This window comes from Pyxicephalus adspersus, chromosome 4 (genome assembly GCF_032062135.1).
Source record: "Pyxicephalus adspersus chromosome 4, UCB_Pads_2.0, whole genome shotgun sequence".
Lineage (NCBI taxonomy): Eukaryota > Metazoa > Chordata > Amphibia > Anura > Pyxicephalidae > Pyxicephalus > Pyxicephalus adspersus.
This window is the reverse complement of record NC_092861.1, coordinates 149,689,745-149,716,530: the sequence shown is the minus strand read 5'-3', so window position 1 is coordinate 149,716,530 and position 26,786 is coordinate 149,689,745. Positions and strand designations below refer to the sequence as shown.

Genomic DNA, 26,786 nt, shown 5'->3' with positions numbered 1-26,786 from the left:
GGCTTTGTGCTCCCATTTATTCTCGATCACCAATAATTAGGATTGCACCCTTTGTCTACCGTTTTATGTAAAGTGAAAATTCTGAGTTTAGGTATGCTTTATTAGCCAGGATAGCTCAAATGTTTCAGTAATTTATGTGCACATTGGTATGCAGAGCTAAATCCTTTTCTACTCATCTGTTACATTGCAGGACGCTGCCATCTTCTTACTTCTCATCTTTTTTGATGTGATATTTGATCTATTTGATTGGTCAAGCTAGGGTAATGTAACATGGCGCATGAGAGATCATTTAGTCCCCACGACTGCAGGGGAAGCGGGGATTTGCTATGCACCCTAGCAACCAATGCTGTGCATGTGCAACTCGGTGATTTCACACCTGGAACACACAATCGGGCATGTTAGAATCCTTTTTGTAGAAGGAACATTTTCTGTCCCTTTCTGCAATAACGACCTGCCAGGTCACAATTTTTTTAAAGTGTTCAACCCAACCAGGTTCTCACCCAGCCGGGTGGCAAGACATTGTAGGTGGGTGGTGACCACTGTATTGTGACCCAACTCTTCAGTAACCACCCAAAAACAGCTGGGCGATTACTGAAAAATTCCAGGTGGTGTGCCCAACTAAAAGGGTCTGGGGAGAACGCTGAACTTTTGTTAGTCCTTTTGGAAAAAGATACACTTCCAGTTAATGAATCTTACAGAGATAATCGTACCCCCCCCCCCAATAGATTCATGATTTGTTTTTTGTTTTTTAGAAGCACAACTGAAAATTTCGGGGTGGTGTGCACCCAACTAAAAGGATCTGGAAGGGAAACTGGGTGTATTTAGCTGATTTCATCTTAAAATGCAATTGATCTTTAAGAATATTCAAAAATGTATTTTTCAAAATAACATTTTAGGGTTTATGTGAGATTACAGTGGTTGTGTCTTCATCTTCATAAGACTACAGTTATATCTCATAATGTGTTCCATCCTATACAACACTTGACTCTTTGTTTTATAGGATGGCCTTACTATTAGAAATTATGGGAAAGTTCTAATGGCATGTTGTGATGATTTTTGGTGGCAACTTAGTAAAGTTTTTTATTTGAGTTATTAGATCGTTGCGTTTATAAGCACAGCAAGCACATTACAAAGTCACGGTCTTCGCTTGCTATGTGTTTATAGTGCATGTAATTGACAGCAATATGAGAAAATTATCCAGTGGAACCTGACTGACTATGGCAGGCTATGCCTATAAAATACTGAGCAGATTTACAATGTCCTGTAAGAGTCAACATATTTCTAAGCAATTATGCTCAAAGATGCCTTTAAATTGCTCTTCAGATGCATTTGAATTAGAAGTCGTCTGAAATGCCCACATGCAGTGTTCTCCTCAGCTTTTTCAGTCGGGTGCTCCGCCCGGCACTTTTCAGTAACCACCTGCCAGTTTTTGGATGGTAACTGAAAAGTTGGGTCACCGTACAGGGGCTACAGCTTCTTCTCACCCAGCTTGAAAACATTTCTGAGGACAACACTGCACATGTAAAAGCCCTCACTGACACTGCTGACTGAACTTCATGCAGTTGGCTTAACACACAGATAACATTCATGTAAAGGTGCTGTTTAACCTTTTAGAGCAGGGGTGTCAAACTCAAATGCACACTGGGCCGAAATTAAAAACTTAGACAAAGTCGCCGACCAACCTTGAAATTTATTGAAAAAAAGTAGTACATTTTTCTTTCTCATTAGATATAAACTTTATATGGAAATATGGAAACAAGAAGATTTTGCTTCACAATTAATCTGGAACAAGCCTATATTAGAGAAAGAGGCACACTTTTTGTTTTTAATTTTATTTAAGAAAAAATCTTATGTCTCTTTCTCTAATTGTAGCCTTCTAAATTAAATTTCGATGGTAACCTTTTTGCACAGGCTGACAATAATAACAATTTTCTTTTATGAAAATCCAACCATTCAAGCCCATGCCTTGGCGTAGCAAGGAAAAGTACAGCTAAGGGGGAGTGCTGGAAATGCCAGGCGCGGCCAATGCAGGGCTGAAACTTCCTCTTCATTAAAGTACCACCACTACTAAAATTCCCGGGATTACTTGCGTCTATAAATGAGTCCAATGCGGGGCCACACATAAGCAGAGAGCCCGCTGGTCTTTAGACACGAGTGATCCTGGGAATTGTAGTAGCAGCGCTATTTTAATGCAGCAGCGGGGCCAGCTGCAATTCCTATTTACAATTCCTTTGGGGGCCGTTTGAGAAATAGGGCCGATTTGGCCCTCAGGGCCAGAGTTTGACACCCCTGTTCTAAAGGATTTGTATTTCTGTCCATCCAGTCCTAATTTGCATAGTTCTGTCTTGCAGGGCAGTAGACCTGATTTCAGTTTGCTGCAGTTCAGTAACACCTTAGGTGTCTTGTCCCTCCCCCAGTCTGTGATTGGATAGGAGAAAGAGCAGCAGGCTGATGATCTCGTCTCTTGTCAGCACGTCTTTTGGTAACACTTGAGCGTGGCAACAGAACTGATTTGCTCTTTGTTCGGCTTCTTCCTTCCGGCACAGTATTCTTTTTTTTTTTTAAGCTCGGTGGGAAGAAAACGTAGGCAGGTGGTGGCCCCAGTACTTTGACCCCCTCATCCCAAGAACAGCCAGGTGGGTATTGAAAAGTGCCGGGTGGGTCGCCTGGCTAAAAAGTGCCGGGGAGAACAATGCCGTACTCTGCTATACAAGAATTGCAGTAGACTAGTACCAAGTCACATACGTCTACTTAACACTGTTGATAAATATAAAATAAAAATACATTCCGCTTCTTTTATACCTGGCTAAAGTTCAGCTTTATTCCGAACTTCTTGAGATAAAGTTGCGTCAAGGGTTTTGCATGCATACGCCATGCAATGCTATGTTTGGCTTCTGGAGACCAGTGTTGACCGCTTACCTAGTTTTTCCCCTGACGCTGAATAAAAATAAAAGTAAGTATTCCAGCAATGTTTTGGCTCTTGTAAAGACTATCCTGACCCTAAAATAATATCTGAGGTTAAATATGCAGCAAAGGACCTGTAAGGGAAGTAGAGAAGGTCAGAGGTTATGATTGTGCTGTGCATTTCCATGTTCCTTTTGGAAACTGAGTAAGGCCAATGACAAGGGTACGGCACAGCTGCTGCCGGGTGGGAGCAGAGGAGGCGTTGTGTTTTGGCCGGCATCAGTTTACTACCTCAGATGGACTATACAAAGGGGACGGTGTAATGATATTTTGTTGTCTGTTTGCTGAAGCTCTCTTGTTTTTCCTGCAGGTGGTTGGCCTGAAAAATGACCATTGAAGACCTGACAGTCAGGGAAGTTGACGGACACTCCCATCCGATTGAGCACAACTTTCAGGCTTGTTATCTGGACCCCAGTCGGCCGGTCACATTCTCCGTGGCTGCAGCACCGATGCCGTCTGACTGCGGTAGGTGGAGCGCTAGTAATATGGCTGTGGGGCTTCTGGTTTGCCAAGTCTAGAAAATTATCTCTAATATAAAATATATTTACACACACACTTTCTTTTACTGTTCTGTTGGATAGAATGAGGTGGGTGTTGAAATCTGGCAGGTTTTTATTGCTGTTTGTGCCCCCACTCGGGATATTCACATTCTTTGTCCTGGTGACTATTGTCAACCAGACAGAAAGTAAAGGGAAATCTAAAATTTTTAGATATTGGGTTTAGAACATAAATAGAGGGAAAAACGTTCCATGGGGATACTCCAAACAGGAGTATACATTAGGTGGGTCCTGTTCTTTTCTCCATCCTAAGGAATGGACTTTATAATTTCTATAATGAGTGGTACATTGCTGTTAAGGTTTTAGTAGACATGTGAGCTTGCTCTAAACCACAGGGATGCCAAAATAAGCAGTCACCTGCTTTTAAACCATTGAAAATTATTGCTCTTCAGTGATGTGTTGACACCGCATTGGTCCAGCCACCAAGGTAGGTAGATGAGCAGGTGAGCTAATTCCTTGCTCTTCCAATGATGACATTGCTGGCAAGGTGACACCATTGAAGAGTTTGCTAATGTGGCATAGCTCCTCAGTAAAGCCAGTGGTGAGCCCTGTCATTTCCTGCTTGACTTGTTAGGAAAGGAAAGAAGTCACTTGACATAGTCACATTCACCTTTAGAACAGAAAAGGTAGGTAGGATTTAACATGGGGTATATAAATAAGGACATATTTTACTATATACGACTATTATTTAAAAGCCATGAATAATTTCTTGAATTCATAATTCAACATTGATTACTTCTTGCTTTGGATGATAAGGTTGGTCAATAAATGATTCTAGTCAAAGCATTTGCTAATATTCCAGGGTGGAAATGACATACTTATTTCCATTTTTTAGATGCAGAAGAGTAAATTGTAAATGAATTATTGTATTATCGTTGGATTGAGACTTTCCTTGGTTCATTTTGTTTATTTTTATTCCATAGAATTCTCTTTTTTTGACCCAAACGATGCTTCTTGTCAGGATATCTTGTTTGATCCGACCACCTCGGTCTCTGAGCTGTTTGCTATATTAAGGCAATGGGTTCCACAGGTTCAGCAGAGCATAGACGTCATCGGGAATGAGGTATTCACACCACTTTGTTCTGTTGCCAGCTTAGGGATATTTAAATATAATTCTGTTTATATCAGAAAACTGGGGCACACTCCTTAATGGAAGCGTAGGTAATTACAAATTCATGTCTTGCTGGTGCAGAACTCCAATATGAATCTATAGAAAGGATTTGAATGCCTTCCTCTTGTTGTTTGTGAACATGTAAAGAATTGGGCACCTAATTACCTATATTGTGGCTATGCACAATAAGAAGTTCAAGTGTGTTTACAATAATTACATTTAAAAAGATAAACCACCTCTTACCCATGAGTTCTGTTATTTCTAATACATTTCTCCAAATACAAGAAAATGATTGGACCTCACCTATGTATTGCAAAACTAAAATGTGAGCAGTCAGCTTTTAATTGCAGTAAAGCTAGACTCTAGTCTCTTCTGCGATAAAACAAACTTACCTGCCGGTTCAAAATATTTTGTTGAATATACGCAGAGCTGTGCATGGGATCCTGGACTAGCTGGCTGCAGTGAATATAATAACTCTGATGTGCATGTACAGGAGTTGTATCATTCAACATGACCAAAAACTCGGATAAGTACTGGGTTAAAGTGTCAGTGCTGGTAAAGAAGCAAATTCAGTTTTGCTTTAATGAAGCTACATTTTTATTACTTTTTAATAAAGATCTCATATAGGGATGGGGGGTGAGTGAGAGTACTATTTCATGTACAGTGCTGTGTAATATGTTGGCGTTAAATAAATCCTGTTTATTAATATTAATATTAATAATAATAATAATAATAATAATAATATTAATAATAGAGAGTGTTTAAGATCAGTATGGAAATTGGTGTAGTGAGCAATGCAAACGTTCAGGACTGCTATACTACTACTACTGTGTACCATTAGAGTGCATAGAAATGCAAATCATACTTTGTCTTTAATCACATTTCTACTATCATTATTATGATGTGGGTAGTATATTTATCTTTTTTTCTTTAATTCTACCTCTGTGTCTGTTTGCATTCCCACTGTAAACCTGCTGACGTGGTACTTAATACCGTAAAACAGAGCTTACTGAGATTCTTTTTTTTCTTCCTTGTATTGCATGTTTTGTTAAATTGTATCATCAGCCTAAATTTTTTAAAGCTTTATAAAGGAAAAGATGAAACGTTGCTGTGATTTGCTGCTCATGGGATGCTGGGACTCAGTTGCCACAGGCGGTCTATCTCTTTGTGTTATTCTCTTTGGGCCGTTGACATTAATAAGCTGATATTAAGAGTTTTGGGATAATGTTGCTGAGTTTGAGATTTCTGTCTTTTGACTTTTCTCTTTCTTATATTGCAGATTTTGAAGAGAGGTTGTAACGTCAATGATCGAGATGGGCTGACAGATATGACTCTCTTACATTATACTTGCAAGTCTGGTGCGCAGGGAATCGGTGAGAACATTTTACTTGTGTTGTTGTCTTGCAATAACAGAAATTTTCTGACTGATGCAATATTTTTAAAGTCTAGGTCAAGTCACTTGTAGTAACCTGTATGAACAATATGATCCATATCACCTAAAAAATATGACCTTGAAGTCCAATAGCATTTGACCACTCCACCAAGGATTATTATTATTACACAGTATTTATATAGCGCCAACATATTACGCAGTGCTGTACAAAGTCCATAGTCATGTCACTAGCTGTCCCTCGAAGGAGATCAAAATCTAATGTCCGTACCACAGTCATATGTCACTAACACAGTCTAAGGTCAGTTTTAGGAGAGAAACCAATTAACGTTTTTGTATTGTGGGAGGAAACCGGAGCACCCATAGGAAACCCACACAAGCACAGGGGGAACCTGCAAACTCCATGCAGATTGTGTCCTGGCCGAAATTCAAACCTGGGACCCAGCGCTGCAAAGGTCAGAGTGCTAACCACTGAGCCACCGTGCTGGCTATATTATATTAATATATATAAAATTAGGCCAGTCACGCCCCCTTTTATTCTTCAATACTTCAAACTCGACTCCTCATCAGTATCAGCGATTTTTAGTGTGGCTTAGCTTGGCACCAGACAGCCGAGAAGTCACAGCAGTTTCAAATGCAGCATAAACTCCTCCTAGCTCATTTATATTTATAGATGGTCTGTACTCATGGTGACTTCACGTATTGGTCGAGTCTTCTTCCTTGCTAGACAGAGCTGTTTAATGCTTAGTACTTAATGTGCAGAAATACAAATCATATGGCAGGTACAATAAGCTTCTTATATAGCTGTTTTTGTTTGGTATTGAGCTTAAGGTTGTTAAAAAAACAAAATGCATTTAAACCTGTACCTATCACTGCACAATGAGTAATACACATTAATTTACAATTAGGAAATAGTATTAATTTGAGGGATGCAATGCTGTACTGGATGTTTTTAGACACCTGTGGTTTCCTCACACAGGGGATGCAGAGACGGCTGCCAAGTTTGCTTCCCACCTCATTGACATTGGGGCAGATATAAGCCTAAGAAGCCGCTGGACTAACATGAACGCATTGCACTACGCAGCTTACTTTGATGTTCCAGAGTTAATACACGTCATTCTGAAAGCTTCAAAACCAAAAGGTAAATGTGTGTTTTTATGTGTCAATAAAAAAGGAAAGAAGCTGGTAAAGTTTGGAAAGTTTTTTTTTTTCCATATAGTGAGTTTTAAGCAACTGTAGTGACATTTTAAGTGACTTTCTAAGTGCTACATGCAAGAAATACATTGTGAAGCATGCAAACAGAATCCAGCATTGAGCACAATGTCAGGGAGTATTTACATATGCATATGTTATTTCTGATTACATTTGTAATCAGCTGCTGCTTTGTTACAAGCTGCTGTTATATGGAGAAGGGCTGAGCCAGGTCCTAGACACAGTATGAGCCCTTAAAATAAACCTTCATTTCAGTGCCTGTTTAATTAAATGAAATTGAACAGTCTGATAACATTAAATGGTTTTAACTGGAGTTTTATGTTGCTAATTTACTTAGAGTAGTCTGTGATTTGGTAATTGTAAAACAAATTCAGTTTGTTTTGCTTAATGGGAATGGTGGTGATGCATTCCCATATTTACAAAACACCCCATCTCACCTAAAACTGGTCCTGATCGCTTTGTTTTTTTTGGAAACAATGCATGGTGCAGTGTTACCATACATTGCGGTGTTTTGCATCATTACTTTATTGGACTATCCTTCAAAATGAATGGCACCACAATGCATTAACTCTTGAATGTTTATAGCAATGCTTCATAAAGTTTGTGAAGACAGCCTGAAAAAAAGGCCTGTTACAGAATTAGTATAGATTGCACATGTGAGAGTTTATGTGAGTCAATAATCAGCAGAAATTTTCTATTAGGGAGGCTGGGATTATATCACCAAGTTCCTAGGTTTTCAGATGTCTAGAGAGTACCGGAGGGAGTCCCATTTCTCCAGGAACAGTAAATTTATTGTGAGTTACACTATTTTTCCATCCCAGCAGGATTTAAGTATTTTAACAATCTTGCACGATCATTTCCAGCAACAAATGACTTAAAGATGAAGGAATGAGCACTATACATACAGCGCCATTCTGTTCTATAAAGAAGGGAGGGTTGAGAACGAGCGAGTGGCACCCTGTGGAGCTCTCCTTCCTTTACTTCTTTGTGGTCATTCATAGTCCATCCTGACAGATCCATGAATGATTTCAGGTTCTTCTGTCAGGGTCGTCTCCGGCGAGAATCATCTGACGTGTGTACATAGCCCTGCACAGTGGTACAATCTCATCTCCTTTCCAGATCTTTGTTCCCCAGCCTGAATATCCCTGACCCTCCCCTTTTCATCCTTTTGATTTCAGTTCTTAAAAATATGGAAGCTTCACATTACAGAATCCTGCTGCAGTACTCTTCCCAAGGCTCCCCAACCCTGTTGCATAGGCTAGGTACACACTTGCAATAATTGTAAATATCCTTTCCAACGACAAAAGACTGAACGATGCATGAACGAGCGCTGTACATACTGCGCCATTCTCCTCTATGGAGGGGGAGAAAGATGGAGCAGCACCCCACTGCGCTCTCTCCCCTTCACTTTCTTTTTGATCGTTGACCTTGTTCGTTGTACATGGATCTGCCAGGACGATTGACAGATGACAATCGATATACACACGCCAGATTCTCCTCCGATATCAGCCCTGGGACTGCCCTAGGTAATGACCAGATGTGATGCTGATTCTTTGTGATTAAAAATGAAAAAAGTGAAAGGGGCTGACCAGGGACAGTTACGTTTGGTAGGAAAGTGCTAGATAATGCTGGGCCTCCTCCAGCAAGGAAATAAAGTGGATTCTGGCTGACTTGCTGAATCTTCTAATGTACATCTTGAAAAGTTTACACTGCAGTGAAATCGGAGTATGCAATTTCAGTCCAAGAGAGAAGCTGGTACAACTGTAAAAGACTAAAGTAAAGGCTGTAGGTTAGCGTGATTAAAAAAACAAAACAAACCTGAAGTTGCCCTTTACCTTCATAATTCTGGGAGAATTTTGCGATGCCGCAATGTTTAGCTCTCAGCGTGTTTGCATTTCGAGAAGGAAAGTTGTATTCACATGCCCGCTGTGACCAGTTAGGTCTCCCCATGTGAATTACTGCGAGGAATGAATGTTGTATTTTTCTGTGTATAATGATAAAAGATATCTCCTCAGAACTGCGGCTCGCGGTTTAGTGCCCTGCAGCCCTGCTGTGACTCTCTTGTCTCTTTCAGATGTGGATGCCACCTGTAGTGACTTTGATTTTGGGACGGCGCTGCACATTGCTGCTTCAAACCTGTGCTTGGGAGCCACGAGAGCCCTGCTGGAGAACAGAGCCAATCCTGCCTTCCGGGTAAGAGAGCGCAGAGCCAGAATGGTAATGTTCCAGCTTTAGCCAGGGAAGAAACAGGTTTTGGATTTCCTGACTTCCCAATACTATGTTCTTCAAAAAGAATTGTACATTGAGTGCAAAGAACATGGGGTTGGGTTATTTACCAGTTTTAGTTTTTTCTTGCACATTCAGGGTCAGATTGATTAAAGCTCTCTAAGACTGGAGAAGACATAGACTATCGTGGGAGAACTTGGACAATCCAGCAAAGCTGGAATGGATTTCTTAAAATTCATTTACTAATATTTGGCAATTGTTTTCTGACCAGGATCAGATCCATACATTGTTTGCATGATTACCCAGGTTCACCCATGATAGCCTATCATGATAGACATGTTAGATATCAGAGAATAATTATTTTAGGAATATTGCTAAATCCCTAAATTTAATTTTTTAATGTATGCCTAAAAAGTGCTTGGCAGTTTGTTAGGAGGTTTCTGTGCTGATATGCTGTGTTTGGGGGTTACGCCAAGCATGACTCTGTGCATTATAGCCAAACAGCTCAGACAGTACAGCATTGTGGTCTCATCTTTCCAAAGGACATTGTTCTAGAAGTCTTGTGGTTTGTTCAGGTGCAAATTTGCAAACCTTAGCCTGCTGGCATGTTCATTTTAGTGACCTACAGTACAAAAACACCAAGGATAACACTGAAGTATAATGCTAAGATTTACAACTTTTTTTCACTTCACAGTGTGGAGCTTTAAGGAACAGTGGCCAAAATAATATTGCTCCAAAAATGAAGGAAAGATGGATGACAGTAAATGCAGGGAAGACTAGTTATACAACATCAGTTATACAATAAGTTTACAATTATACCCCTAATTTTTTTTAAGCTGGATGGGAAGAAGCTGTAGGCATGTGGTGGCCCCTTTACTGTAACCCAACTTTTCAGTAACCACCCAGAAACAGCCGGATGGGCACTGAAAAGTTCCGGGTGGTGCATCAAACTTAAAGGGGCCGGGGAGAACACGGCAGCATAGATTGGCACCCCATACGGTGACTGGACATTTAAAAGAGGTGCAGCATGCTACTAAGAATATTCCTGCTCGTGGTCTCCCTGTAAACGTCTGATTGGCTCCTAGTGTTTTCCTAAACTGAGTGCTGCAGAAGAATAGTTGCCTGGAATAAAAAATGTAATTGCCACTTTCACCCCTCTCTAAATCACATTTAACTTTCCAGATATCATTCTGCTTTTTTCCTTTTTTTCTTGCTCATATCTTGTCATCTCAGTCAAAACAATAAATGCGTGTTCTGTGTTTTTATTTCAATTGTCTGCAAACAAAACACCAAATCTTCATACCAGTGTTCTAGCCAACAGGAAACATGAACAGGAAATCATCTTTTTACTGTTGTCTGTTTTTGTCTTATTAACAATACAATCTGTGTTCTGAGTTTGACATTGTGAGGCTGAGCACGAAAAGCACATTTTGTAAAGTACACAGCTTATGAAAGCAGATGTGTCTTCCCAAGGACAAAACTAGATAGCAAGAACCATGGAAAAGGATAAAGCCGATATCTCTTCAGAGTGCTCAACACTTCTGGATTTGTTGGATAGTGTGACTCTTTTTTCACTGTGTTGGTTCATCCTGTTGGTTGCCTTTGTCACTACAACACAGCAGCCGGTGGGGGGAATCACTGCAACCAGCAGGTTACATTCGACACACATGAAAGTATTAGAAGGCGGAGGTGTACAATGCTAAAAAAATATCAAATCAATGGTTTGCGATAGTTTTGTTTTTTTTAATGCTGCTGCAGATACTGGAAGCATCCATGTTGCCCATCCCCATGAAGCTTACATTGAAGCAATAAATACCTTACTTATATTTGAATAATATTGCATTAGGAAGGTGATAAGCTTTAAAGCCTTCACTCACAAATCTAGTTGCAGACACTATACATAAATTCACCCTCAAAGTTTTTAGCAGAAGTAGTAAGTAGTTATTTAAGTTGACTCCCTCAGCTTACCCTGCTTCCGTCTTAGGAGTGACCCAGGAGCGCAGCTTACCCTGCTTCCCATTTGTTTGTGACCTGGCTGCTAAGCTCTCTCTTCTTCTCCCAAAGAAGTGACCTAGCAACCTAGCAACACTGCTCACCCTCCTTACCTTTTTTGAGTGACCCAGCAGCTCAACCTACACTGCTTCGCCCTTAAAAGTGACCCAGCAGCTCAGCTCCCCCTGCTTCCCCCTTCAAAGTGACCCAACAGCTCAGCCCACCCTCCTGTCCTCTTAAGAGTGACCCAGCAGATCAGCTCACCATGCATTCCTGTTAGGAGTGACCTGGCTCCTCTGCTCTCACCGTAGGATTGACTTCAGGTGCTCAGTTTATCCTGCTTCCCCTTCCCAAAAGTGTTCCTCACTAACAAACTTACAAAGCAGTAAGTACTTTAAAACAAGCCTACACTTACAAATCTAGTTGCACTTTCCAGCATTTCATCATCTAATTTTATAGCAGAAGTACTAACTAGATATTTAAAATTACTCAGCTCACCCTGCTTCCCTCTTAAGACTGACCCAGGAGCTCAGCTAAGCCTCCTTCCCTTTTGGCTGTGACCTAGCTGCTCAGCTCACTTTTCTTTCCCCAATGGAGTGACCTAGAAGCACTTCTCTCACTTCTTCCCTTTTTGGAGTGACCCAGCAGCTCAATTTGCTGCCTCCTTAGGAGTGACCTGGGTCATCAGCTCGCTCTGCTTCCCCGTAGGATGACTCATCTGCTCAGCTCACCCTGCGTCCCCTTCCCAAAAGTGTCCTAAAATAAAGATATATGTTTTCTATCTCTTGCTCTGTTCCTAAATCTGACTCTTCAGCGCATTAGTCAACCTCTTTGTCTCTCTGCAGGATGATAAAGGACGCACACCGGCAGACGTTGTCCCCGATCCTGTTGATATGCCTCTGGAGATGGCTGATGCTGCTGCTGTAGCCAAAGAAATCAAGCAGATTCTCCTGGACGCCATGCCCTTGCCATTTGATTTCTCAACAATTGTCATCCCCAAATCCAATAGCACTCCTGGGAACCTTCCCCGCCGCTCCACCGGACTGAAGCTGGGGGACAGAGTGCTCATGGCTGGGCAGAAGGTAAAATATCTGCTTTTCTGAGCTTCCGTTTTTCTGATAGTTTTTGGCATTTTTGTAACTATATATAAAATCATAATTTAATGGGAAGGTGATTGGGTCAGTAGTTAATTTTTAAACTGATGTTTTACAAATGTAATAAATGTATTTATTCATTCTTGTTTTGTAAACGAGCATTTAATAATTAAAGGTTCTCAAAACTGCTACAGTTAAGGCTAGTGTGGTTAGTCTGAAATCTTGGCCAGAGCTAAGAGGAACAAGTTGCTGTTCTGGCTCCTTTAGCTTGTATGGAAATGTCACCTGGAGCTATTGAACTCTGTAACAACAGATGTGGCAACACATGAAAAAAAATCCTAGATCTCCACCTGCTGTCTTAAAAAAAAAAAGAATTCAGTATTTAAATTATACCAACCAAAAACTAATTTTATGCCTTTTTTTTTCTGACCATAACTAAACTCTTCACTACATTGTACATTTCCTTTCAAGTGTGTCTAAAGCTTGTTGTACTTGTCCCTGCTAAAGTGATTTACACTGTTTGTCCTGGAGACCTTTGCCTCCTGGTCTGAAAAGTAATGGTAAGTCCAAAATGTTGAGTTGTTGCCAAAACTGCCAAATCTTCCCATCGGATGACAAATAAAAGGGCATTTCACTCACTTTAGAAAGTTTTCCATATTCTGTTTGTCTGTGAAACAGGATATAAAGGGAAATCTCTACAATAGGACACCAATAGTCAAGGGAAAAATGCAGAAAATGCGGTTAATCTTGCATAACTGTTGCATTGCAGAGCGCTGTCATCATCCTTCTTCTTTTCTTCCTGGAGACACTTTTTAGCGTTCTTGAATGGCCAGGATGATGTAATTCCTGTGCGAACGCGCTGGAGTTAATTTATTCATGGCACTTGCAAGGGAACCAGTCTACATCCAAACCTGACCAATCAGAAAAACCTTCTTCACCATAGGTTTCCACTTTCCGAAGTTGGGAGATAGTTGTTAAGTTTTCTGGGCACGCTGGTAGCTTGGCACTGTTCCTCTCCTCCAGTCTGCTAATGCACAGATTAGCAGACCCATTCAAAAATCTTTGGGATGTCATGGACCTAAATGTCTCTTATCCTAGACTTTGGGACAGAACAGTTTCAGAAGATTTTCTCAAACCTGTTCGCTATTCTCTTTCCCAAAGGCAACATTTGCTTCATGTTGAAAAGCAATTCCTAAAAAGAACTTTGCATGGCATTCCCCAGGCCTACCCACACCTTCCTGCACCAGGGAAGCCTGGCAGGTTTATATGGACAGATAGGATGTGCTCTTACCTGTTCCCTATCTTACCCCTATAGTGCACAGGAATCTGATTTTCCAGAAAACGGTCTTTAAGTGTCACTCTTACCTCTTCCTGGCTAAATTGCAGGTGCCTCTCTCCTGCACATGCAGGCAGTTCTGAGCCCGGGTGCACCTGCACTTCCAGATTTAATCAGTATCGCACCTCCCGACGGCCAATCAGGAAAAAGCTTCTTAATCATCCTTGGCTATTTAGCTAGTTCAGATGCAGCACTCTGTGTTGTGCAACATGTCTGCACCACTGCAGAGCTCCCTAGCTCTGCTGAGCATTTCCTCTACCCCTGTTGTTTAGTGCTTTCCAAGTCCAGCTCCTGTTAACCCCTTGTGGCCCAGTCTGCTTCCAAGCTAGTTCCCTTGTGCCGTTCCAATGTTCCTCTGTGTCTGTAGTTTCCCCGTGTCACCAGTGTTTATTTCCTGGATTTCTGGTTCTTGGCCCCTGGCTTCTGACATTTCTTGGTTGCTGCCTTCTTTGCCTGCCTTGACTATTCTCCTGCCTAGTGATTTGGTACTGTGCTTTATCCTGCCCACCCAGTATGCCCAAGTACCGCAAACCTGGCAGCAACCAGCAGTGCAACATCCTCACCACTAGAGGCTCTGGAGAAGACCTGGCTGCTGCTTATATTCTGCACCTTTCTCTGGGCTCACACCACCATTGTGCAAGCCGAAGCGCCCCCTAGAGGCTCTGTCTCCAATCCATGTTTTGTCACTCATCAAAAATATGACCCATTTTTGTTTCTCATACTGCACCTGCATTTTTACTAGACCTGGTCCGCGTTTCCCAGCAGCTATTTACATGCACCGATTGTCTTCTTGCTTTGCTTGTTTGATGATTGATGTGTTTTCTGAAACTCACGGCAATTAACATGTCACTGGCTGACACACAGATTATAGCTTGATATTTCTGGTTTTTATCATAACTTGCGGCAGATGATGCATAATTTGTAGAGGCAATTAAAGTGGAGGATGATTGAGATGAAATGAACTGGTCCAGTAAATATTGTGCAGAAGGATTGTAATCCATTTTAGATTGTCTTGCCTTGAATCGGTCAGCAGGGGTCTCTGTTGCCTTCCAAGTGCGTTTCTGTAAAAATGAGTTTTTTGCTCAATTCTGTACAAGTTCAAAGACCGACACGGGTCAGTATGCAAGCCACACGCATGCTGTGCAAACCAGCTTTGGTTTTCATACTTAAGGGTGACTGTGCACATCTACCGAATTGGCAAACAGTTTCCAGTTTAGCCTGTGATAATGGGGTAATTTAGGGATGTCGGCGCAAAATAAAAAAAAAATGCTAGGAGATTGTTAATATTTTTTTTTTATTGCTGACTTACCAACCTTTTGTTATGACAGCAGCCAATTGTACCACACCCCAGAATCTTAAGTAGAAAAAGATATTTACAACGTGCTTTTTTTGGGGTGGGGGGGTAGGTACTCCTATTCTCCTATAATATTTCTGCACAAAGTTTAGCATTTATCAATGGTATTCATTGTTAATGATGAATAAAAAACAACCATATAAATTTACATACATAAAACATCTTTTGTTTTTTAAAAACTTTCTTAAACTATTTTTGGACAATTTTTTTTTCATTAAGATATGGTTTTGCTCCTCACCCGTTTCGCCTATTACAGCTTCATCGGAAGAACTAATCTTAACTGCTCCATATATGATTTTAGTTCTATAGATATTCCAATCCCAACAATCACCATCAATTTCCTAGTTAAAAAGAAACAATTGCTATTTGTTCCATAAAATCTTCATCGGACCTTTGTACCACCTTTTGTTTGAAGATAGAAGCTCAATAAGAGCTTGTATTCAAGCTGAAATGTTACAGCAGTGGATTCCTCTTATGTTTAAGATGGAGGAAGAAGGGACATCTTTCTTCCTTCTTATGCAGAAACAAGTTATTCTATCCCTTTTAGCCTAGAACTTGGATTACACTTCTCAAGGTGGCACTGTCAATGGCAGAAGAACATGTGACCAAGGCCAGGGAATACTAATGATCCTGTTGCTGGACACCCGTTTAAAGAAACACTGCTTCATCGTTGTGAGGGATTCTTAGGTCATTCTGCCATCACATTAACAATGACAGTGACCAAAGGCCATCTTTTTTTTTTTTTTTTAATTATAAAAATACCTTTCCCCATTTTAATTTTTTTTGCTTTTCTTCATCTCATTTAGCCTTTTTGCTGCCACTTCCTGTCTACATACACTCCAGAGATGGTTGCATGACATTTTGTTAGGGTGGGTTTGCTAATAGGGATAACGGTGACCCTAAAATCAGTTCTGACTACTTCTAGATTGCACCTGAAGCCATGTGGTAAGCACTCAGCGCTGGGTCCCAGGTTTGAATCTCGGTCATGACATCTGCATGGAGTTTGAGTGGGTTTCCTAAGGGTACCCCAGTTTCCTCCCACATTCCAAAAACTGCAGCTAGGTTAATTGGATTCACTCAAAAATTGTCCTTAGACTGTGGTAATGACTATGGTAGGGACATTAGATTGTGAGCTCCTTTGAGGGATAGCTAGTGACATGACTATGGGCTTTGTAAAGCGCTGCGTAATATGTTGGCGCTATATAAATACTGTGTAATAATAATGTTTGGAAGATGAGAAGGAAACGTTGTCAACTGTTATCTGAAGTGCAGTTGACCAGGTATGACCGTATGAAATAGAATTAATACATTAAAGCTTATATGAGATTTTATTGATTGCGTTTACCTTTACTTTAACCATGCTCCGCAGCACAAAACTCCACACTTTTAGAAGGAGCATGCAGGTTGATAAGCGTTTCGCTTCACTTGTCCGCGCAGTCTTGGCCCCTGAACTGCAGAGTGTTCGCTCACCAGGGATTCCTCTTTTCTTATAATGAGCTTTGAAGAAACATGACTCAGAGATTCTGCTGCTGCTATCATTGTCATTTATTTCTTCGAATGCATTTCAATTCTTACCAGTGAACCTCTGGGGTGCCAGGAGAATGTGGAGTCATAATGGATGTGTGTCTAGGTTTCGGAAGCTAAATGCTATGACGGAAACAATTAAAGTTTATTTCGAGGAATAACACTTTTTTCGGTTTTGGATAGCGTGGGGTAGGATTGGAGCTTCTGTTAGGTTTTTACTTCTATCCGGGGCTCTATTAGTGAGATTTCCTCTGCCATGGCCCTTTTTTCCACTAGTGCCTTGTCATGAGTTATTGCAATATGCAGTCACCTGCATGGCTGTCTGTTGCGATGCTGAACCCATTTATTACACTTGGGCAACGCATAAAGAGGGCAGAAATCCATACAGCAGGGCATTGACAAAACGCACTGTAGTGAGGCATAAGTGGGATCATCAGACATTACTCTCTATGCAATGGCTGACATCCTTGCTTCTTGCATACACGGTGAACAGCAGTGCACCACACATCGTGGGAATGAGGGCTAAGCCTATGTTTACCCCTGCTAACTAGCTTACCCATCCAGCTGTGTCCCACTCACCTCTGCACCCAAAGGACCCTTGTGATTAACGTTGAACCTTGTTTATTATACTTACATTTTTCAGATTTATGCAAGCCGGGCATGTAACTTGCTGGGTCCTTGTCTTCGGATCTTCTCTGGCACTGGATAGAGCGATGATCCATTTTTATATAGCTCTGCTCACTGCATCAATGCACTGTGAATGTAGGGCACCATGGTGATGCGTAACACATTTACAACATGCTCTCTTTTATTACTGATCGTCATTTACCCAGAACACTTTTTGCATAAAAGTAGTTAAAATATTAATGTCCATCATGCAACTGTGATACTTTCTAGTGTAAAACCTTTAAATAAACCTTAGCTGCTTGTGTTTATTTTAAAATTTGTACAAGAAAAGAAATGTAACGTTTGCCAAGTGCTGTTTCATGCAGTCATGAAGTATTCCGGCGCTCAACTTTGTGCTGCTACAGGTAATTCCTTTAATAAATCCCTATTTATTGTACAGCGCTGTGTAATATGTTGGCGCTATACAAATCCTGTTTAATAATAATAATAATAGTTTTGTTGGGTCCTACGGCGGCTCAGTGGTTAGCACTCCCAGGTTCAAATCTCAGCCAGGACACTGTCTGCATGGAGTTTGCAGGTTCTCCCTGTGTTTGCGTGGGTTTCCTCCCACATTCCAAAAACATGCAGTTAGGTTAATTGGCTTCCCCCCAAATTGACATTGCACTGTAATAATGACATATGGCTATGGTTGGGGATATTAGATTGTGAGCTCTTTTGAGGGACAGCTAGTGACAGGACTTTAGACTTTGTACAGCGCTGCGTAATTTGTTGGTGCTATATAAATACTGGATGATAACCATCAAACTGTAGATTTTAGAACTATGTCAGCAATGGCAGTTCACATATTGTAGGTCCTCTTTTGTATTTTCCTAATCACTGATAAAGATTCGGTATTCTAGTAATCTGATTTTAAGAATTGTTAACAGTTCACCTTCTCACTGATGTGTTTTTCTAGGTGGGCACGCTGAGGTTCTTTGGACTCACACAGTTTGCCCCGGGCCAGTGGGCTGGCATTGAGATGGATGAATCGGAGGGAAAGAATGATGGGAGTGTGGGTGGAGTGCAATATTTTAAGTGCCCACCAAAACATGGTAAGAGTAGTTTCCATCCTGCTTTTTCTTGTTTTGTGTAACAATATTTGCCCTGGGCCAGTTCTTTACCGACGGTGGCCTACCAACTCTTCTCTCCGTATCTCTGAGCTGCCATTTTTTTAATTCAGTGTATTAACCCCCCTGGCGTTCTAATTCTGTCCGTATTTTCACGCAAAAAGCGTTACTTTTTTTTGCATGGAAATTTTATTTTACCTTGTAGGCCTATAATTCGTAGGCATAACTCACCGAAATATGTCCAATATTTATTAAATTTAATAATAAACTTTAAATTAAAAAAAAAATCTGTTAAAACAAGGGTGCATAAAAATACTAAAACCTGTAATATAGCTGTACAGTAACATATATAATAAAGATATATATAGATTTCTTTGTATTGGACTCAATGCAGCTATTTTGTATTGAATCCAATACAAAATTATTTCAATTTCCCGCCACATCTCCCGCCCGCACCAACACATGCACTGACATCATCGGGAAACCCCGGAGATCGTCCCAGCATTCGCCAGCTAAAGATTGGAGAAAAAAGACGTGTCCCAAGGACCCGCAGGGACAGGCTGGATGCCGGGGGACACCAAAAGAACAAGGTAAGTGTTTTTTTTTATGTTTTTAGCAACCCGGAGTGTGACTCGGGATTACTTCTTGCAGGTAAAATCCACCCCGAGTCACATTCGGAAATACCGCTAGGGGGGCTAATACCCCAAACTGCAGTTTGAATCTACATTAGAAAAGGGAATTTTAGGGCCATTGTTTCAGATTTGCCCCCACTTTCTGTCAAATAAAAGATTGTTTGGGAAGAGTTGGGAAATCTCTTTAATAGGTTCTAGGTTAGTGGTAAAACCTGACAGGACTTCTAATCTTTTTCTCATTGTATCCAATACTCCTCTCCATAAAGGAAAAGAAAATGTTTTGGGTATCAATATACTTTAATGTCTTCCCTTCGCTATATTTTTTACCTTTTTCACATAAACCTTTTGCAAGAGCTAGAGGACTCCGGCACTCTTCTAGAAATCTATTCTGTTATATACTATTACATACTACGCTTTATACTTTTTACTTGGTATGTTTTATAAAAATTCTGGTTAGATTCTAGGGAAGAGTTCTCTTTAAACTGTATCTTCATTATTATGCTCTTTTCTATGGTCTGCCTACTAACAGACATCCCTACTCGATTCTTTGCTTTTTACCATCTTTATGCTTTAACTGATCTCTGCACAAACCTTTTATTTTCATTACATCGGTAACCTTTTCTCCTCCGAGATTTTGCAGAAGCTTTTACTAGTTTCTGCTACTATTCAGCTTTTCCTCACCCATCATCAGGGTCCAATTTTTGCATTTTGCTCCTCTACACCAGCTTGGCATATACAGGAGGAGAGGAAATGAGGAGAGAGATGGGGAGAAGAGTGAAAGAGCAGATAGAAAGATAAGGATAAGGTGGCAGGAAAGAGCAGAGATGGAGAGGGGAGAGACAAGGAGAGATAGTCACATAAAAGAGGAGAATGAAGGAGAGACTGAGGGGATGGTTGGTGGGGGATATGAGAGAGAGAATAGAAAGGGAAAGAAGAGAGAATAACAGAGTGGATGAGGAGTATAGAGAGACAATGAGGGAGGAGACCGATGAAGAGGAATGTGGGAGAGGAGGGCAGAAAGATGGAGAGAGGGGAAAGGGCATGGGAGAAAGAGAGGAAAGTAGGTGAGTGAAGGAGAGGGGGGAGAAAAGGAGGATATATATAGTGGAGTGAAGGAGGCAGAGGGGAGAAAGAGAGCACAGATGGAGAAGGGAGAGAGAAAGTCTCATAGAAGTGGGGATAGTGAGTGAGGGAGAAGGGAGAAAATGAAGGAAAGGGTGAGAGAGGGGAGAAGGGAGAGAACAGAAGAGTAAAGGAGTGAGGGGGAAAAAGTGGGAGAGGGCAGAAAGAAATAGAGAGGGGAAAGGGAGAGAGGGTAGTGAAGGCAAAGGGAGAGGAGGAGAGAGAAGTGGAGAAATGAGAGACAGAGAGGGAGTGAGGGTTACGGTAAGGGACATAGAGAAGGAAGGAGAGAGGATAGAGAGATGGATGGTACAATCACTTTAACTTTGTCCTTCCTGTTACTATAGAGCCGGTTGGCTAAAAGCTGCAGCAGGTTCCGCTTCTATATAGAGATGCTTTAATGTTGCTTCCTAGGCAATGGCCTAGGCAGTCTCATGAGAAGTCCGGCCCTACTCGAACTTTGGAACACCATCTAGACAGAGGTATCCCTTTCAATTGATTATTCACAGCTTCCTCTTCCTCCCCCACTCTTGTAGAGATCCACATTGGTGAATTATTGGCAAAGATTAGTGTACCAATTAGGTGCGGTACATTATAGCAGATAATTTTCCAGTACGCATGGGCCATGGCTAGGCTCTTGAGGCTTTTGCTGTGCAGCGAGTTTATTGGTCACAGTGTTTTTATGTAATGCATTTGGCTAACTCTCAAAGCAAATCCAGATCCATTTGCAAAGGAGATCGCTGAGCTTTATTAACCTCCCTAGTGGTAACCCCAAGAGTGACTCGGGGTAGAAAAAAGTTGCTACAAGTAGTAACCCTGAGTCACTCTCGGGGTTGGAACATCTAGGGAAGGTTAGTAATTAGAGCGCTTACCTGATCCGCCGGGGTCCAGCACCGCAATCTCCGTCTTCTTCCTTCTTTCTTCTTCCTGCTTCTGCATCCGATGAGTCACCGGGGGAGTTCCCGGTGACGTTGGTGCTGTACGTCCCGGCGGGGCGGGAAATTCAAAATCCATTTGTATTACATTCAATACAAAATAACTGTATTGAATGCAGTACATTGGATTTATATGTGTAAAAGCAGTACATTGTTTTCAAGAACATTTATTTTACAGTATATATATTCGTATGAGTATAATGTGTATTTTTTTTTAATTATATAGATTTTTTAATTTATTTAATTTTTTGTTTTTAAATGATTTTGTGTTTCAAACTTTATTATACTCATACTAATATATTATACTGTAAAATAAATTCTCATGAAAAACAATGTACCGCTTTTAGACATAAAACCGGAAAGAAATGAACCGCTAGGGAGGTTAATGTGCATTTTCTTGTTTATTTGCTTACTGATCCACCAGCAAGGCTGCTTGCAAGGAACACTCTGTTATCGTATACACAGCTTACTGATTCAGCATTACTTTCTCCTCCACTATCTTACAAGACGCTCGCTGTCACCTCCTCTACTATCTGACATGACACAGTGTCACCGAATGTACAGATTACTGATCCAGCATTGTTGCCTCCTCCACTATCGGACAGAAACACACAGTCAGATCATATACAGCTTACAGCACTGCTTCCTTTTCTGCTCTTGAGACTCACACGGTCACCTAATGCACAGCTTTTCCAGTGCTGCTTCCTCTTCCACTATCTGTCACATCATATACACATTACAGACAGGATCCAGGTGAATGATACGGATCCAGTACGGCTTCAATTTATTTGTAGAATTTAAACTAACTGCATTTTTATTAAATTTTGCCTTTATAACCTCTAAGAAATCCCTTTACTCTCACCAGGTATTTTTGCACCACTGTCCAAGATCAGACGAGCCAATGAACCAATGAGGACTTTTATAAGAAGTTCATCTATAAAAACGTCAAATTCTTCCAAATCTCCAACAAAGATCGACCTGAGCCGCGTGACGTCTAAAATCAACACGGGTAAGTCTGATTGTAGTATCGCCAGAGTACTGTGTTCTGTAACTACTGAAAATAGGAACGGTGGGACAATACTTCTAAGCATCTGCGAAATGAAAATGATATACACAATATATATTCTTGGAATTATTTTGGGGGGTTAATTGTCTCTTAAAGCTAAAGGTGCACCGGTGCCGGTGGTTGTAGTTGTTGTTAAGGTTTATTAAAAGAACTCAATGAACAATAAACACAAAACAACATACAGATACCTAAACATGGGAAATAATGCAAGAAAAAAACTATTACATAAAATGAAAAACATAATAAGTTTAACCAACATCAATATCAATATTGAAAAGCACAAAGATCAGCCAATTAAACAAAGGCTGATTACCAAGTTTAGGTGCAGCACCACCGCAGCGATCAAGACTGAATGGGAGCACAAACCCTCCCGGGATACCTACGTCACAAATCCTTTGAGGCTCTGGCTGCTCCTTCTCGTGCCTGCGCAGTGTGATATCAGGTGATGAAGGAAGAAGAACATTGAAAAAGAGAGGATAAGATGTCGGCGCTTGGCATTCGGCCGCGCCGGGCCAAAGACGGATACCAGGACAGCGTGGGACCCGACGGAAGAAACCCCCTAGCGAATATGAGGAGCATTTTTCTACTAAGGGAAAAGGAATGCTGATTTCACACATACACAGTGAGATTGGCTTTCTTTTTTTTCCCCTCTTTGCAGCAGGCTATGTCAACCGATTTCTCGCACCTACGCAGTGCAAGATCAAATGACGTAGTGAGAAGACGGAAGATATCGGCGCCCAGTGTTTCCTCTGCGCAGTCATGAAGAATTGGGGACGATACAGGACCAGAGCGCAGAAAGGTAAAGCACCATCGAGGGATCTGTGGGATTAAAGGTATCCCTATTCAAAAGCCCACACGTTTTGCAAAAGAGTATCCGGCTTCTTCAGGGGAAAGTCTCAAGACCACCTTAAAACTGTTGTTATAATGAATAAGGTAAGTCTCCTAAAAAAGAACAAACTCATAGAATTCACCACAGGGGGCAGGCAGGCCAAACGGAGTAGAAAAATCCAAATCATCATCTGGAAAAGGCAATAACCCCTATGAGATTTTAGAATGGGATATTGATAACAATGATCCTCTGTTTACAAGAACTTGTATGCTGAGTCTGCCATAAGGTTCTTTGGACTGACAATGTCAGACATCTCAATATATTTCTCGGTAGCTAAAAATATATAGATCCAATTTGTGTGTGCCTAAGTCTTTGCAAGCTCAGATTTTATTGTATATTGTAGCAGTGCTATCATCACTGTGCTGGACATAGATTTGCATTAAACAGAGCTGTAAGAGGGATCTAGCAAGTTCCAGCTACTACCGACTTAGAAGTTTGAAGATGAACTGCTTTGCAATGCCTATAGCTTCAGAGGTAATTAAGATCTTGTTTGTACCTTGCCAGGAACTCCAAGCTCACCCTTTTCTTACTAATAGTCCCATTTATAATCTAAGCTCTATACCCTAAACACTTTTTATTGTATTTAATAATAAGATATCACTGTAGTATATATTTTTTGATTACATTTTGCTTACAGCTGTAATAACGTTAATTTCATATTTTTCTGTTAGTCATTGCTATGGGTTTATTATTGTTAGGGTTTCATTGCTGCAGCATAAAATACCTATGGATCATTTTCTAATTATAGGTAATTATTACCCTTGAGCCACCTGTGAAGCCTAATATTTATCTTTTTAATTGTTAACTGCCACGGTACAACAGCTTCGTTGTTCTGGGTTTGTATTTATTACACCCTGTGGAATATTTAGCTGTCCTCATCATTGCTGCCTGTCAGGCAGGTAACCCCATGAGCACCGCCTGTTGTGTGCATGGTATTAGGCTTGTCGAATGCATTTACGATTATTTATTTCTATTTCTTGTATTTTATATGGGGCTGACATAATGCAATGTGCATTACAAAGAGCTACTGGCATCAGTCCCTGTCCCAGGAGCTGTTAGAGTTAGTCTCAGGTTTGTAACTAGTGCACATTTTAGAGTGGAAATATACTCTGCTATACCCACCTGTCCCTGTTCTGTCTCAGGGGCTGCCATATTCTTCCTTCCTCTCTTCCTAGATTTGATCTTTGAACATCTTGATTGGCCAGGTTGGGATGACATAACTCTTTCATTTAGTTCCAGCAAACACAGGGGAATTCAGGATTGCTGGATATCTTACAGATCCCCTTTAACAATCACGCAGCTAAGAATGCTTATTGCAGATGGGACATCACCTGTCCCTTTCTGCAATAATGACCTACCTGATTCAGAATTTTGGATTCCATTCCGCTTCAGTGCCGCTTTAAAGTGTACCTAAACTAAAATTTTTACCTTACATAAAAGGGTTTACAACCCTTTTATGTAAGGTAAAAATTATCCTCTTTTTTTGGGGTGGGGGGGATTAAAACATTTAAAAATGTAAAGCTGCTCCCCTGATGATGATAGAATGAACGAGAGTGCATAGCCTCCTGGGATACATATGTCACATACCCCAAGAGGCTTTGGGCTGCTCATCCTGTGCATGCTCAATCTCGGGCATACGCAGAAGGAGCTTTTTTTTAATAGGGGAAACAAATTTGATCCCACGCATGCGCAGTGATATTGGCATCCCCCCATCTACTGCAGGCTACGTCACCAGATTTCACACCTGTGTGGTGCGGGATTGAATGGAAAAGAAGATGACAGCTCCTGACGCTTCCTCCGAGCCTGGACAAAGCAGGATTCCCGGACGACTTTGTGCTTGTGTTTATGTTATCACTTTGCAATGCTTTTGAGATTATTCCCAAGTTACCAGACATATTGTAGGTAGTGGTTATATGATCTGATGGGAATTTATTCTCATGCATATTTGTGGACCAGATTTGTATGAAGAATGGAAAAGAAGATGACGGCTCCTGATGCTTCCTCCGAGCCTTGACAAAGCAGGATTCCAGGATGACTTTGTGCTTGTGTTTGTGATGCTTTTGAGATCATTCCCAAGTTATTGATGATAACTTGACCAGCAGTTTACCACCTGAATTTGATCTGCTTCACTTTTGCATCCCTATAGACTTGTATGGGATTGCAAAACCCATTTGGAATAAAAATAAGTTTGTAGACCCAGGAACTTACTCTGGTTTGATCAGATGTTTTTAATTTTACAGTGTGATTTTAGAGGGAAATACAGCGAACATGCAAATATAATAAAGCCAATGTTTGGTTTTGTAACTACACTACTACTAGGCTGCAAAACTCCCCTTCTGCCTGGACCTGTCCCCTGCAGTACTAAAAATGTCCACTCATCCTGGTTCAATTATGGTCAGTTTCTGAGCTTTGAGTGCAGGTTTTCATGGGGTCATTTCCTGAGTGCATTCATTGTGTATTTTAGTGCAAAGATTGGTGCTGATGTCTACATGTCTGCCCTGCTCTTTGCATTAAGAATGGCCCATTCATAGAAGGAATAGGATAGACAAGCAGGGAGAGCATTGAGAATGGAAATCATTGGAGTTTTAGGTATAATTGTAATATGTGGAGTATGAGAGCAGCCACTAGGAGCTAGTCAGAAAAAATTCTGACAAGAGGTGGGAGCAGATTGACAGATTCAACAATGTGCTATTATACATAATTGATTTATTGCACAGTTAGTAATGGGTTGACCCAAGATTCTGAATCTCAGGGAATTTCCCATCATCTTTTTTCTTAGTGAATGTGCAGATTGGACAGAAAATGAAGTCAATCTTCACAGTGGTGACCACAATTAAAGTTTGCTCTATAACGAGCCAATAAAATTGCTTGCAGAAAACATTGGTAAAATCTAATTTTTTAATTAAATGATTCCCATTTGTCTTTGCAACAGGTCTGGTGACATCCAGAAAAGGTGCAACATTGCAGTCTGTTCAGAGTATGGATGATTCTTCGAAATCTACAAAGAAAGGTATCAACTTTTCAGAGCGTGCAACAAAGCCTTAAAATCCTAATACAGCAGCTGAATGGCGCTGTGTGATGCATGTGTACGATGCTAACTGTTGGTAGAAAAAGATGAAAGAGTTTATTGTAAATTTTGTCTGCTGACCTGTCACAGTATTTTCCATCACATGTCTTTAGGATCATCGCCATAAAATCGGTAAGAAGTTTTGATGACAGAAGTAAGGCCTTTCCCTTGATCCTACAAGCCCCTGCAAAATACCAGACATATTGTAGGTAGTGGTTATTTGCTCTGATGGGAATTTAACTCCATATTTGTAGACCAGATGCTTCCCCGCTGGTAAAGGTCTGTTACTGGAAATACATGCTGGGCTTTAATGGCAATCATTAGGTACCATTCACGCTTTTGTATTTTGGTGTAGTAAGGGCAAAACATTTTTGTATTGCAGCCAGCGTACTAATAAAATGACTTGACATTAAAGAGTACAGATAACACTGCTTTAATAACTTTGTACCGTTGACATTTGTTGTCCTTTTCAGTGAACATTTACAATGCTAGAATAATGGCGCACAGCCTTCCAGATAAATATATTTTAGGTTTGGGAGAATCTTTTGCTCTTTGTTAGACTGGTCAGTAGTGAGATGTGGG

At 40.8% G+C, this 26,786-nt stretch overlaps 1 protein-coding gene across 2 annotated transcripts in view; it reads left to right on the top strand.

Moving 5' to 3' along the window:
- The first annotated feature begins 3,183 nt into the window (after window positions 1-3,183).
- The window catches only part of CLIP4 (CAP-Gly domain containing linker protein family member 4), a 47,518-nt gene continuing 23,915 nt past the window's right edge, over window positions 3,184-26,786 (top strand). The window contains exons 1-9 of one of the 2 annotated variants that reach the window (XM_072409970.1): window positions 3,184-3,429; window positions 4,445-4,584; window positions 5,912-6,005; window positions 7,002-7,163; window positions 9,309-9,427; window positions 12,298-12,534; window positions 18,343-18,478; window positions 22,048-22,191; window positions 26,070-26,147. In XM_072409970.1, the coding sequence (XP_072266071.1) occupies window positions 3,291-3,429; window positions 4,445-4,584; window positions 5,912-6,005; window positions 7,002-7,163; window positions 9,309-9,427; window positions 12,298-12,534; window positions 18,343-18,478; window positions 22,048-22,191; window positions 26,070-26,147 (1,249 nt within the window). In that variant the 5' untranslated portion in view covers window positions 3,184-3,290. The remainder of the gene's footprint in view (window positions 3,430-4,444; window positions 4,585-5,911; window positions 6,006-7,001; window positions 7,164-9,308; window positions 9,428-12,297; window positions 12,535-18,342; window positions 18,479-22,047; window positions 22,192-26,069; window positions 26,148-26,786) is intronic. The other variant, XM_072409971.1, reaches the window with a different exon arrangement.